The sequence below is a fragment of the Amblyomma mixtum genome, chromosome 4, assembly GCF_055824585.1.
Source record: "Amblyomma mixtum isolate Tamu chromosome 4, ASM5582458v1, whole genome shotgun sequence".
Taxonomy (NCBI): Eukaryota; Metazoa; Arthropoda; class Arachnida; order Ixodida; family Ixodidae; genus Amblyomma; species Amblyomma mixtum.
The window spans coordinates 112,415,116-112,428,039 of record NC_143015.1 but is presented as its reverse complement, the minus strand read 5'-3'; the positions used below and the strand labels follow the sequence as shown (position 1 = coordinate 112,428,039).

The 12,924-nt window shown below is 48.2% G+C and overlaps 1 protein-coding gene across 8 annotated transcripts in view; it reads left to right on the top strand.

Annotated features, from left to right (window-relative positions):
- Positions 1-12,924, top strand: part of LOC149347898 (uncharacterized) — a 483,015-nt gene that overhangs the window by 21,800 nt on the left and 448,291 nt on the right. For 3 of the 8 annotated variants that reach the window (XM_089587631.1, XM_089587621.1, XM_089587622.1), the window contains 4 exons: positions 3,681-3,789; positions 7,882-7,993; positions 9,798-9,905; positions 12,404-12,525. The exons of 1 other annotated variant lie outside the window; for it this stretch is intronic. In XM_089587631.1, the coding sequence (XP_089443757.1) occupies positions 7,949-7,993; positions 9,798-9,905; positions 12,404-12,525 (275 nt within the window). In that variant the 5' untranslated portion in view covers positions 3,681-3,789; positions 7,882-7,948. Of the gene's footprint in view, positions 1-2,555; positions 2,678-3,680; positions 3,790-7,881; positions 7,994-9,797; positions 9,906-12,403; positions 12,526-12,924 lie in introns of those variants that run through there. 4 more of the 8 variants (XM_089587624.1, XM_089587623.1, XM_089587632.1 and 1 more) reach the window with 4 other exon arrangements.

Here is a 12,924-nt window from a genome sequence, read left to right as displayed (position 1 = left end):
TCGGCGGACACCTGAACAAACATGCCTTAAGGTAAGGAATAAAGGCGGGAATGAGAGAAGAAAGGAAGAAAGAGGTTCTGTAGCGGAAATAATTTCGACCACATGTCGCACAGCACACAGGTGCCTTTTCGGTTCCCCCTCTATCGAAACGCGGCCACCAGGGTCGGGTTCGAACCGGGTTACTCCGGCTAGGAAGACGAGCGCCTTCTATTAATCGTCTAATGTGGTCTTATTTGCAGTTCGTGGTAGGTGCACATTACCGTCTGTGAAAACAGCTATCAGCTAACTAGCGTGCTAACTGGCGGGCTGGTTACTAATATTGAATTGTCAACTTTCTAACAATCGCTATTAACTCCTTAATTATTGAGAGGTGTGTAGCCCCCCGTAAGTATTATCCCTAAGAGTTTTTAGAATTTAGAAAACGCGCTTACCTTCGGCGCTGTGACCCAACAAATTTTGCCTACATCGCGCTAAGATACACGCCATTTCGAGAAGCTTGCAGGCAAAACAACGTCTCCAGTGCACGCAACTCGTCGAAATGGCCAAAGTTTGTTGGATCACAGCGCAGAGCGTAACTGCATTGGAGAAATTCTAAAAACTGATATGGATATTGCTTACGGTGGGCTACACGTCTCTCATAAATTAGGCAGGCTAACGATAAAAGTTAAAAAGCTAACTAATCAATATCAGTTAATAAATCTGCTAGTTACCACGTCTGAGCTGTATTCTGATGTGCTAAACCCGTGACAATGTTATGCCGAAAAAAGCGCCATTATAACTCAAAAAGCCTACTTTTGAAAGTTGGGTAAAGTCTGACCTCATTGCTTAAGGAGATGTCTAAGAGCCTGCTCTTTAGTAGAATGCAACTTAACAGCAGCTCCTAACAATGGGCCGCGATCCACGGCATCCTGTATTGCTCCGCTGGTTAACCGCAACGGTAAACGAAATCAGCTATTTTGATGTTTGGCTATATCAAACAATCCACGTATCAAACTTCTAGAGCTCGTAATTTTTTTTGTTTTGATAAGCATCTTGTTTAGAAAACAAGAAAAGTTTATACAGTGGACTACTTTTTCGTCGCGGAGGAATTCTGTGCGCGGAGGCTGAATGTGGGCGGAGCTTCACTGAAGACTTAAAGGGGCTGCGAAACACTGCTTAGGGGGATACCGGCTATACTTCAGGTGGGTTCTTTATGTCACACAGATGCTGACTTAAAAAGAATTACAAAAATCGATGCGCAGGAACGGGAATTATTCAGTGAAGAAATTTGAAAATCCAAGCAAACAAAACGCTGCCCTCAGCTCGATTTTGGCGGGGCTTCCCACTCCTATTTCGCTCTCCCAATGATGGCACCTGGCGCAACCAATCAAAACAGCCAGCCAGAGCACGTCGCGGAAGTTTGTACTCCATGGTTACCTGCTCTCTGTAACTCGTTCTTTCTGAGACGGGCAGCATCGTTTCCATGCCAGAGCGCCCCTGGTAGTGTATTTTTATTTTACTTGCCTTGTAGGGCTTTTATCTAAGACAAACAAGTTGTTTTTTTTTATCTAATATAAAACGCAGACAGGTGACAAAATGTGTCTATATTTATTCACACAATTTGCAGTATATTTACTGTTGGTCGAGTCAACAATCTCTCGCCAGGTGATGTCATATCTGCTGCTAAAAACCGGCCACTGTGTGGCGACACCATGAGAGCCATGAAGTTGTTTTTGGGAGGACATTAAAATATTATAAAACGGAATATACGCATCATTACCGACGCTAATAGCACCATTATAACTCACCGTATGCAATCAGCAGGCAAAACAGTTAACTAAGATTGTGTTTCTGGGCCACTTTAAGTTGTATCCGACCTGTAGCTGTGCACTTCACTCAGTAGAAAGTAGAAAGTGCCGCCGCGGTGGCTCAGTGGTTATGGTGCTCGGCTGCTTACCCTAAAGACGCGGGTTCGATCCCGGCCGCGGCAGCTGGAATTTCTTTGGAGGAGAAATTCTAGAGGCCCGTGTACTGCGCGATGTCAGTGCACGTTAAAGAACCCCAGGTGGTCGAAATTTCCGTAGCCCTCCACTACGGCATCCCTCATAGCCTGAATCGCTTTGGGACGTTAAACCCCACAAACCAAAACAAACCAAACTTAGTAGAAAGTTTGCTCATTCGATTGTTCTTTTGGATGTCAATAATATTTTCCTTATACCGATGCATCGCTTTATTCAGAAGCACCAGCGACAGCGAAGACCCTGTGTCAAGACAACGGAGTCCGGTGCCAGTATTGTCTCAAAGTGCAGTCGTCATGTGGGTCCATCGTAAAAGAGGAAAAATATTCTAAAAATATGCAAGCGAATCTTTTCGTACAGAATGGACTACGGAAGAGCCTCAGACCTTACGAAAAAACTAGGTTGTTTATTGTTTTGGGTAAGAAATTTCTGGCCTCGCCGTTGCAGCGCCCCAGACATCGAAACTTGCTCCTTACTTTGGAGGGCCCGCGGGTAGCCTCTGCCTGTTTGATGTTGCGTGCAGCTAGTGACGTGGGCATCCATAGTCTTCGCAGGGAGCACCGGCGTTTTGGATGCGGCGTCGTCAAGAGAAGCAGCCGCAAAAACCTGCTTCTCTGACTGGGACTAGGCTGCCTCTGGCGCTAGTGGCACCGAGACTTCCGTGATGCATGTGCAAGGGGGTGTGTTTTAAGTGCGTCGTTCTGGGCTGCGTATTAGGAACCTTTGTTAACTTTGTGATGGGCGCTAGCTGATGAATGAGCTCGGAAGGAGTGGCGAGCGTAACGGGATTTGATTGCTTCAGCGTCAGATTCGCCGCAGCTTGTCAGTGTATAGGAATGGAATGGCGAAGCGCTAAGAGGAACATCGATTTTCACATAGATTTGAACGTATAACTCGATCTCATAGACCTAATCGGAGCACAAATAGCAGAGAAACACTACGAAAAGATTTCGGCGGTGCAGTTGCAGTAATCTACCGCGTGTGTGAACTGCACTGGTACATTTAAGGAGCATCAGCAGTACGCTAATATCAGATGCACCATCGAAAGAGTTTCTTCGAGGTATTTTTTAATGGCGCATTATGTATCACGCGTGAGATTAATGCACCGTTTCTTCAGCAGTGTGTGTTCTCTGCGTGTGCCTGCTCCTCTTACCCGTCTACACCTGTGCTGTCACTCTGGAAATCGTTCAAGACAAGCAAGAATCTATGGGAATGCAGTTGTGTCCAAATGAAAATAGAAAATTGGTTCTTAAGGAAAGGAAATGGCGCAGTATTTCTATCACATTTCGGCGGACACCTGAACTATGTCGTAAGGGAAGGAATAAAGGAGGGAGTGAGCTAAGAAAGGAAGAAAGAGGTGCCGTATCGGAGAGAATTTCTACCTCCTGGAGAGCTTTACACGGACATCGCACAGCACACGCTGCTAATATTTTTTTTTCTCTTAAGCTTCGTGTTTAGAAAACAAGGAAAATTTATGCAGTGGACTTCTTTTTCGTCGTGGAGGAATTCTGTGCGCGGAGGGTGAATGTGGGCGGAGCTTCACTGCGGATTAAAGTTGTATCTGACTATATCGGTACCCTTCACTGAGGATATACTAGTAGGAAATTTACTCATTCGATTGTTCTTTTGGATGTCAATAATGTTTTCCTTATACCAATGCATCGCTTTGTTCCGATGTTCCAGCCACAGTGAAGACCCTGTATCAAGACAACGGAGTCGGGTGTCCAGTATGCCTTGAGTGCAGCCGTCATGTGGGTCCATTCCAGCACAGGAATCCCAAGAGCCTGAGCACGTAAGGGGCCCGCAAGAAAAATGGGCAGTGGCTTACCTCGGTTATGCCTCGATACACGTAGCGAAAGCGAGCGCGACGACGAGGCAAGCGGTGTGACGTCATACCAAACGGCGGCGGTGGCTCCGCGGCGAGGCCCACGGTGTGACGTCATGCCAGATGGCGTGGCGAGCGCGCGGCGTCCGCCAGCTGCGGCGGTTGCTAGGCAACGGCTCAAGGTCGGTCTCTGTGCCTCCTCGGAGCACCGCCACAGCGAAATCGCAAGTTCATGGCCAATGTAGCTTTCGCTACAAAACTCAACACAAGGAGCATTGCTGATGGCTTTGCGCTCTTGTAGTTGTGCACCTGCAGCGCACCGCTGGTGACGTTGGCGCCTTCTTTTTTAGCTCCAATTCGAACTTAATGAAACATCAGAGCCCGATGTCCTCCCAGAAGTGTGGTTATATTTGTCCAGCATTCCCCGAGAAAAAATTTTGAAAATTTGGAAATTGCAAGACACTGTTAGGGAGACATTTCAGTTAATGCTCCATTCTTCTGATTTTGGTTGGTTGGTAACAACTTTATTCATAGTCCTGCAGAGCTTTCGCCGACGGGGCCTTAGGTCTTCCACGTGGGGACGTCGAGGCGCTGCCTCGCCGTCGCCTCGCGGGCCTGCTGGACGGCCCAGAGTTGGTCCCCGAGGCTGGGGCTGCGCAAGGCAGCGGCCAACCGCGGCGGGAGGGTTCCGGAATTCGCACCGTGAAGGTTTTTGTTACAGTCCCAGAGCATGTGAGTTAAACTGGCTACATAGGCGTGGCAGACCTTGCATATATTTGTCGGGTATGTACCGGGGTAAAGCCTGTGGTATAGTTCCGGGTTGGGGTACGTGAGCGTCTGCAGTTGTCTGAGGGCCACCGCGTGCGCCCTGTCCAGCTTGTCGCTGGGCGGAGGGAAGGTTCGGCGGGCCAGGCAGAGGGCCTTGGTAATTTCGTTGTAGCTGGTCAAGCAGTCTTTGGTGCTATTCCACGGACGACGGTCGCCGGCGCGGTTCGCGAGCTCGCGCGCCTTGGCGTGTGCCGTCTCGTTGCGGTTGAGATACGTCCTCGATACTTCTCCCATGTGCGCCGGGAACCATTGAATTCTGGTTTGGAATTCTACCTCCTGCTGGACTTGTCGGTTCCTCAGGACTCGGGCCGCTCCCTGTGAGATCCATCCTTTGGCGAAGTTTCTAACCGTCTGACGCGAGTCGCAGAGAACCACGGTGCACGTCGGATCCGTGAGGGCGAGTGCCACCGCCGCTTCCTCCGCCTCTTCTGCGCGTTCGCACGCTACACTTGACGTTATGCGCGTTTTGCCGCACGAATCGACGACCGCAACCGCGAATCGCGAGCGTTCTGCGTATTCCGCGGCGTCAACGAACCTTGTCCCCGTATCGTCTCCGTGGCTGTGCAGGAGAGCTCTGGCCCTGGCCACTCTTCTTCCCCGGTTGTGTTCCGGGTGGACGTTTCGTGGAATCGGGTCGACTCTTAGCGTTTGTCTGATCGCGTTTGGAATGGCGACTTTCTGGCCTTGTTGTACGTGGTAACGGATGCCGAGACTTTCCATGATCTGGCGGCCTGCTGTCGTTCCCGTTAATCTTTCCAGTTGTGAAGTGCGCTGCGCCTCCCCGGCACCCCGCAAGGCTCCGTCATCTCGCCCACGCTCTTCAACCTGGTCATGATCGGCCTAGCAGAAAAGCTACAAGAACTGAAAGACGTCCGGCACACAATATACGCCGACGATATAACCCTTTGGGTGCACAAAGGCAGCGACGGTCACATCGAAACGGCACTGCAACTAGCAATCGAGACAATAGAGGAATACCTAGAGGGTACGGGCTTACGATGTTCGCCGAAAAAGTCGGAACTCCTACTCTACCGCCCCACGCAGAGGGGCAGACCACCCGGGAGTGGTCGCAATGCGGCAACGACAAAGCGCGAGTACGAAGAGATCAGACTACGTACGAGAGACGGAGCAACCATCCCTATAGTACACACAATTAGGGTCCTCGGCATGATAATCGAGGCCAACGGCGTCAACGGCGAAACGATCACTAAATTAAAGCACAAGACAGCTAACGCCATGCGAATCCTCAAGAGGGTCACTAGCAGAAGAAACGGAATGAGGGAGGAGAGTCTCACACGACTCATACACTCTTTCGTCATTAGCCATTCTTCTGATACGTAGCAATATTTTTTTTCTTTTAAAGGGTTTCACCGCCGATCACATCGAACAGTTAACGCTGCCATAAAAAAACAATGGCGAATGCTTTCGCGAGGGCAAAGACGATAGTGCACAAAAAAATGCAATACTGCTGTCGGGTTGTGTGCGGATATATTGATTGTTAAAGTCAAATGCTTCATTGAATCAAAAAAAAAATGCGTTCATAGAAGGTTTCTTGTTTAAAAATGATTTTGTCCAGAATTGGGTGTGCGTGTCCTGGTTCCGTTGTTAATAGCGCTAATGTGGGCTCAGCACTTTACGACCTCTGTAAGTTGTGAGTGATTCGGACTGCTTTATTGTGACCGCCACTGTATATGCTCTAACTAAATCCCATGTTTATAACAGCCTTTCTAGAGAAATAAAGCAATGCCAAATTGGGTGCACTGACTAGACAGCAGCATAGTTTTTTAAAATAGCTGAGAATTAGGTTTCAACGGCATTGAACCTCGTTCCTCGGCTGCCTGCGTATCTGTTGTCTAATATAATGGACAATTTTTCCATTGCTTGGCCTCAATCCGCCGCGGTGGCTCAGCGGTTATAGTGCTCGGCTGCTGACCCGAAAGACGCGGGTTCGATCCCGGCCGCGGTGGTTGAATTTCTTTGGAGGATAAATTCTAGAGGACCGTGTACTGTGCGATGTCAGTGCACGTTAAAGAACCCCAGGTGGTCGAAATTTCCGGAGCCCTCGACTACGGCGTCTCTCATAGCCTTAGTCGCTTTGGGACGTTAAACCCCATACAACCTACATACAACCAACATTGCTTGGCCTCAGTATGCCATAGCAAGCAGCGTATCAAGTAATGAGCATAGAATGCACTGTACAAAAAAGCGACGTTGACTTTAAAATGTGTCAAAAAAATAAAAATATATACATAATACAAGCTTACAGGCACGTGATACCGACATTACCATCACCACCATCTGCCTGATTAGGCCCTTGCAGGGCAAAAGCTTCTCTCATGTCTGTCGAATTATTAACCCTGTCATTCGCCGGTTGCTGCCCCGTACCACGCAGACTTCATAATCTCATCCACCCACCTATCTTTCTGCCGCCCCCTGCTACGCTTTCTCTTGGAGTCCACTCCGTTACCCTGAAGGACCAGCACTAATCTCGCCTTTGCATTATGTGCCAAGCCCCGTTCTTCCTCTTGATTTCAACTAGGATGTCTTTATCTCGCGATGTTCCCTCACCCACGCTGTCTCCTTCTGATCTTTTAACATTAATCATTTTTCTTTCCATGTATAGACAAAATGAAACAATAAAGATGCATTGTTTCTGTCAAACTTGTTATCGTCTCAGAAAGTCAAATATGTTTTAATAATGAGCGACACTCCTGCTCATTCTTCCAGATGACACCTTACAAAAAGTCTCTGAAGCACAGCTCACCGACCCTTCCAACAACTCTCTTCCCACTCCAGAGATAAATATAACTGCCTCGAGTTCTTTATGTGCATTGACATCGCACGGTCATCTTGCATTTTGCCCCCACCGGAAAGCGAGCTTCCCTACAGGGATCGAACCCGCGTCTTTCCCGTCAGCAGTCGAGCCCCATAACAACCGAGCCACCGCGGCGACTCATGCTCTACAAAGAAGGCATTGCTTTCAGGGCGTCATCGTCTTCGAGGCATCGCCTTCTTCAGGTGGCCCGTTCAGGGGAGTACACGTGTTCCGTGTGGCATGTGGCAAAAGCTGGCCAACGTTTACAATATGCCCCCGAGAAGAGGCAAATTTATGCAAGCCAACCATGCCTCCGGACGAGGCGTGTATTATGTATTAGTGTTATGCATTAGATTATGCGCAGATAGATGTATTAAGATTTCCTTTTAATTTTATTCGCTTTCGTTCTTCCGCAGCGGTCATTCTGCGCCGGGGCCCGCCTCCACTCACGATCACAATCTCCGCTTTTTCTCAATCGACGGGATGGATTCCGTTGCTCCGGAACCGCTGTCCTCGACCCCCCGGTCTGTAAGTTTACAGATTTTCGAAATCTTATTATCGGCAGTGTCTGTGGTACATTTGATCACGATGGTCGCGGCCTAGAGAATCATGCCGGCCAGCACCCAATTCAGAGAAACAGAGGGAACAAAAGTTTTTGAAAAGAACGGTAAGGAAGAGAAGAGGCAGGGTATATTCAAAGGTTGCTCCCATTCACGCTGCAGGACTGTGCGGGGGGGGGGGGGGTCAATCTACTCTGCTGTCCGGCTAACCGACTAGCCCCCTTTTAACTCCATGGCTATAAGACTGTAGTTCGGCTGAAAACCAGGCGAATGTCGGTGTTGTGACAGGAAGATCTTGGTTGGTCAACGGTCGTGACGTCACCGCCAGGCAATATCGCTTTAAAGAAAAACTGGTTTGTCAAGTGGTGCAATCGAACCTCCGTCCCTTCTGGCGCAACCCAGGCACACCACCAAGGAATGCTATCGCTTAGCCCTGTTAAAGGTGTGTAGACACATATTTATGTTTTGAGATCTTTACTTCAATAGGTAGCTCGTGGTCCAGAACGGTGGAATTTCGAAGCACGACTTAACTACCACACCATTTAACGAAGTCAGTTTCGGTTTCGTTCTCTGAGAGCATGGGCATAGTGTGACGTCAAGTTAAGTACGAGCATCGCAGCAACGAACGAATGCCCATCCATCAAGCCCCAAAGACAACCCCAAAGGGGAGTTGCCGGACATGTACACGAAAAGAGCAAGCTCGAGGCCAGGAATGCATGTCTGCATTAAAAAGCTAGGCAGGGTTTAACCACGGCTATACCCAGAGGTCGAGCGACAGCTGTGGCATAGACAGACAGACGGTCCCGACTCTTCTTCCATGCTTAATGAGGCAAGCCCGGCTACGCGGCGTTTTGTATATGCGCCCTACGTTGACGACTCGGCGAAAACCATCTAAGGTGAAAGTCAAAGGTCGACCGTCAAGGTCAAAGAACAAGCCACCATTGTGTACCTTTGGTACGCATGGTACACCATAAGGTTTTATCTTCGATAAGCCAAGTTTAAAGATCGGCGACAAATATCTAATTGCATAGTAAGGCTTGTTGACGGGCTAGTCAGTTTTCCATCTTGAAATTTGGAACAAAACCGCCTAGGCGCAAATTACTCCAAGGACAAAAGAGGCGGGGTGACAACAGACAGGCGCCTGTCCGTTGTCTCCTCGTCTCTTTTGTCCTTGTGAAACTATTTTTGCCTAGGTGGTTTGTCCTAGTTTCAAGATCTAATTGCAACAAGGTGCCTAACTCCAAGAGTGAATTATTAGAAATTAGCTACTTATTCAAAAATGGTTAGCAGGCTTACTACTTAAGGCGATTCACCGGTTTTCTTTCGTCTGCCTACAAAAGTAATAGTACCATGCTGAAAACCATAGTTGTAGCTCGAAAAAAACTGTTTTCGACATTGAAGTCTTCCCTGAAACTCCTGGTATATCAAAGGAACACCGTAAAAATTTGTTCGGTGCAATAAAATACCATCCTTTAGAGGCTTCCTCATACTCCGAATTCAGCTGTGTAGCTAATGGTGGACGGAAGACACCACACTGGTGACGGAAGTTGCGTCTTCCGTCGTCCTGTTCTTTGCGCCAACTTTTGTACGACATGGAAAACCAACTAACCCAAACACACGTTCTGACAGTGACAGAAACTAAATGCATCCTCTCATCTCAGCATGCACAAAGTTCATGCCCAGAACCGTGGTGTTGGCTGCTGACTAAATGGCAGAGTGGTTAGCGACAACGTAGAGCTGTTCATGCACGTAAGTATGACTGATCTCCGCAGGGTGCTCGGCGCCTTGGATGTGTCAACGTCCTTCGGAGGTTTGGCCACTGGTGTCTCTTCCTTCCTGTGCTAGTCGGGCTGCAGAGTCCAAGCCAGAGGCTGAAAGCAGTAAGTGTTTTATGAACACCATGCTACACTTTTGTCTAAAGCTTGCGATTAAGACTGCGATTGGAAAGAGCAAACGAGCAGTGTGCATTAATGCACACTGCTCGATGCCAATTGGCATTCGCTGCTCACAAAAAGTGAGGGCAATTTAGGTGCAGTGGTGGCGCATATGTTGAGGCGAGAATAAATTAGAAGATGGCTATTACGCCTGCTTAAGAGCGGAAATGCGTAAGCTTTTCCCTGTCCTCTCTTCCTGCCCGCAATTTTTGTTTCTTTTATGTCGTTACCTTGGCATACCTATCCATTGGGCGAGGGAGTTGCCAAAGTGCCTCCTCTCTGGACTGTTAGAAACCGGTTCCACTGCCACTTCGCGATGTGCTCAGGACAGTCCAGGAACCAATATGGGAGCGGCTGGGGAGCCCTTAGTGCAAAGGTGCATATTTGTTATTACTTATTGTTCATTTTTGTCGCGTATATTTTTCTTTTGGTTCTTTTTCTTTAGTAGTTTTTAAAATGTTCTTTTATTCTTTTTTTTTACCAAGAAAGGACTGCTTAGTCAGTTTAGCCAATGTATGTGTTACTTTGTGGATAGTGTTGGATTGGCTGTGGATCTCTCTCGTCGGACGAACGCCACTGATGGGCCAATAAAAGCTTTGGCATTAAAATTTCTGTAGACTGCACGGTCGCTAGTCATCCCCAATAGAAGACACGGGTGGAATACGCGTTAAGGAAGGTTACAGAATATCTCGGCTGTTTTCCATTGCACGTCAACAAGACGCATATTCAGGGTTGAACGGAAAAAAAGTCTTGCATAAGGGTTACTGGAAACCGTGCCAGTAACATACTGTTTGCTAAGCCACTCGGTGGAGGAATAGCAGCGCTTATCTGAGGACCTGAACTCATGAACACTGCAACAGGATTAAAGTTGAGACTAAAGTTATATTGACGAGCGTGCGAATAGTACAGTGACGTATTATTGAAACTAATGAGGGAATAATTCTGTTCAGGCAAACCAACAACGCAAATCCGGACAGCTGGAGGGCAGTAACAAGAGGAATAAAATTTACGCGGAATGAATTTCAGTTTCTCAAGTCATGAAGACCTGCTTACCAGTGTATGTCAAGAATAATATTCAGATTGGCTTTTATAGAAGGACACAACTTAAAAAAAAACAGCAGTTACATTGTTCACAGTGGGTTACAGTCTGCGGCGTCCTGTATTCCTTCGCTTGCCAATCACAAGAGTGAGTGAAATTAGCTCTTTAGTTCTTGGCTTTAATGCAGCTGTCATGAGGCTAGAGTTTATTTTTTCTTGTCATTAGCTTCTTGTTCAGGCAACAAGAAAAGTTTTAACAACAGCGGACAACTTTTTGTCTTGAAGGAATCCAGTACGGCGGTCCTTAATATGGGCGGAGCTTCACTCCAGACTTAGGTTGTATCCGACTATAGTCAAGGTCCAACTGCTGAGTGGAAACTTCTAAAAAGCACTTGAAACTTCAAGGTCACCCATCAATGCTCTGTCATCAGTCACCATGTTAAGTGTGTAAGCGCAGATATGTCAAAAAAAAAATTTACGTTTGCCATGCGGCTGCTTACGAGAACAGTCGCATACACCGATAACGTGAACTCCGTTAGTCAGTGTTGCGGAATGAAATTGTCGCCGAGTCTGATAGCGAGAACTGCTTCGGGCACCGTCCAGCTTCAGGGATGGAGCCCTGTTGTCTACGCAAGCCAATAACGCAGGGTGCAATGAAGAGCAACACAAAGTTGAAAGGAAGCCGCACTGAAAATGTTCCTATTTGCTTGATGCACAAACACAGAAAGTAGCAGCTGGGACCAGAAGCAATAAAGATTAAAGCTGTATTGTTGCAAAATATTTGCAAACATTCCTGTTCAGAAGCGTGTGTAAGTTAGTATGCTTCAGCATAAAGGATTATGGCTTTATAGGATTAATGTCCCAAAGCGACTCAGGCCATCAGGGACGCCGTAGTAGAGGGCTCCGGATGATTTCGACCACCTGGGGTTCTTTATAGCGTCCACTGCCATCACACAGTACACGGGCACGCAGTACATGCAGACCTGCAAGCAGTATGAGCACAACTTTGGCGGGGCATGATGGTCACGCAGTCTGTACAAGCGCAGTGTCGAAATTGATCGTTGCGAAATTGCGCATGGTTTGTTCAAAACAAGTGCAAAAGGTGAAAGGAGCACGTCTGCAGAATGTCCATGAAAGGAAAGGGGAATCGGCCATACGCATGTGACTGGCAACTTCATTCAGTGAAAAAAAAAGGAACTTACGGGTAAGACTAAAGGTAGTCAGAATCAAATGAGAGACATGGAGACATGTAAGAGGCCTTTGCCCTGCAGTGGGTGTAGCCAGGCTGATGATGCTTTAGCTGTAAGCTTCGCTCAAGTGTTCCTGTCAGAATGTTTCCTCATTTGATTATTGTTTGGGATGCTTATGAAGTTCTCCTAATACAAACGCATCGCTTTGTTCCCAAGCACCAGCGGCAGCCTGTGGACAGAGGAAGACCCACTGTGAAGAGGTCCAGTGTGTCTGGAGTGCAGCCGTCACGTGGGTACGAGGCCGGGACGTCAGGAACGGATGGCTCGCCGGAAGAAACGTGAGAAGCATAGCAGGCAGCCTTATGCTCTTATTAGATACCTTTATCATACGGTGCTGCGATTACTGTTCCCGGGCAGCCCAAAGTCCGCGGGCCATCAGTGCGCATGCGCAGATCGCCTTGACGGCACTAGGTACCCTGCAGTTGCGCGCGCATATCGTAACTGGACCAATCAGCGTGTGTTCACCGGTGGTGGGCGAGCTCCCGCACCGCCGCTGAGCACGCGCTGATTGGTCCCGATGCTGCAGGCGCGCGCGCAGCATCCGGGCGTGAGGCGATTAGCTCACGCGCATTGGCTGTGCGCGGGCTCCCGGTACTCTGGTACCGGTAACACGGTACGCGGTATGCTAAAGGTGTCTAATGTCGCGCTCAGTATTACCGTTTTTCCTCAGCAAGACG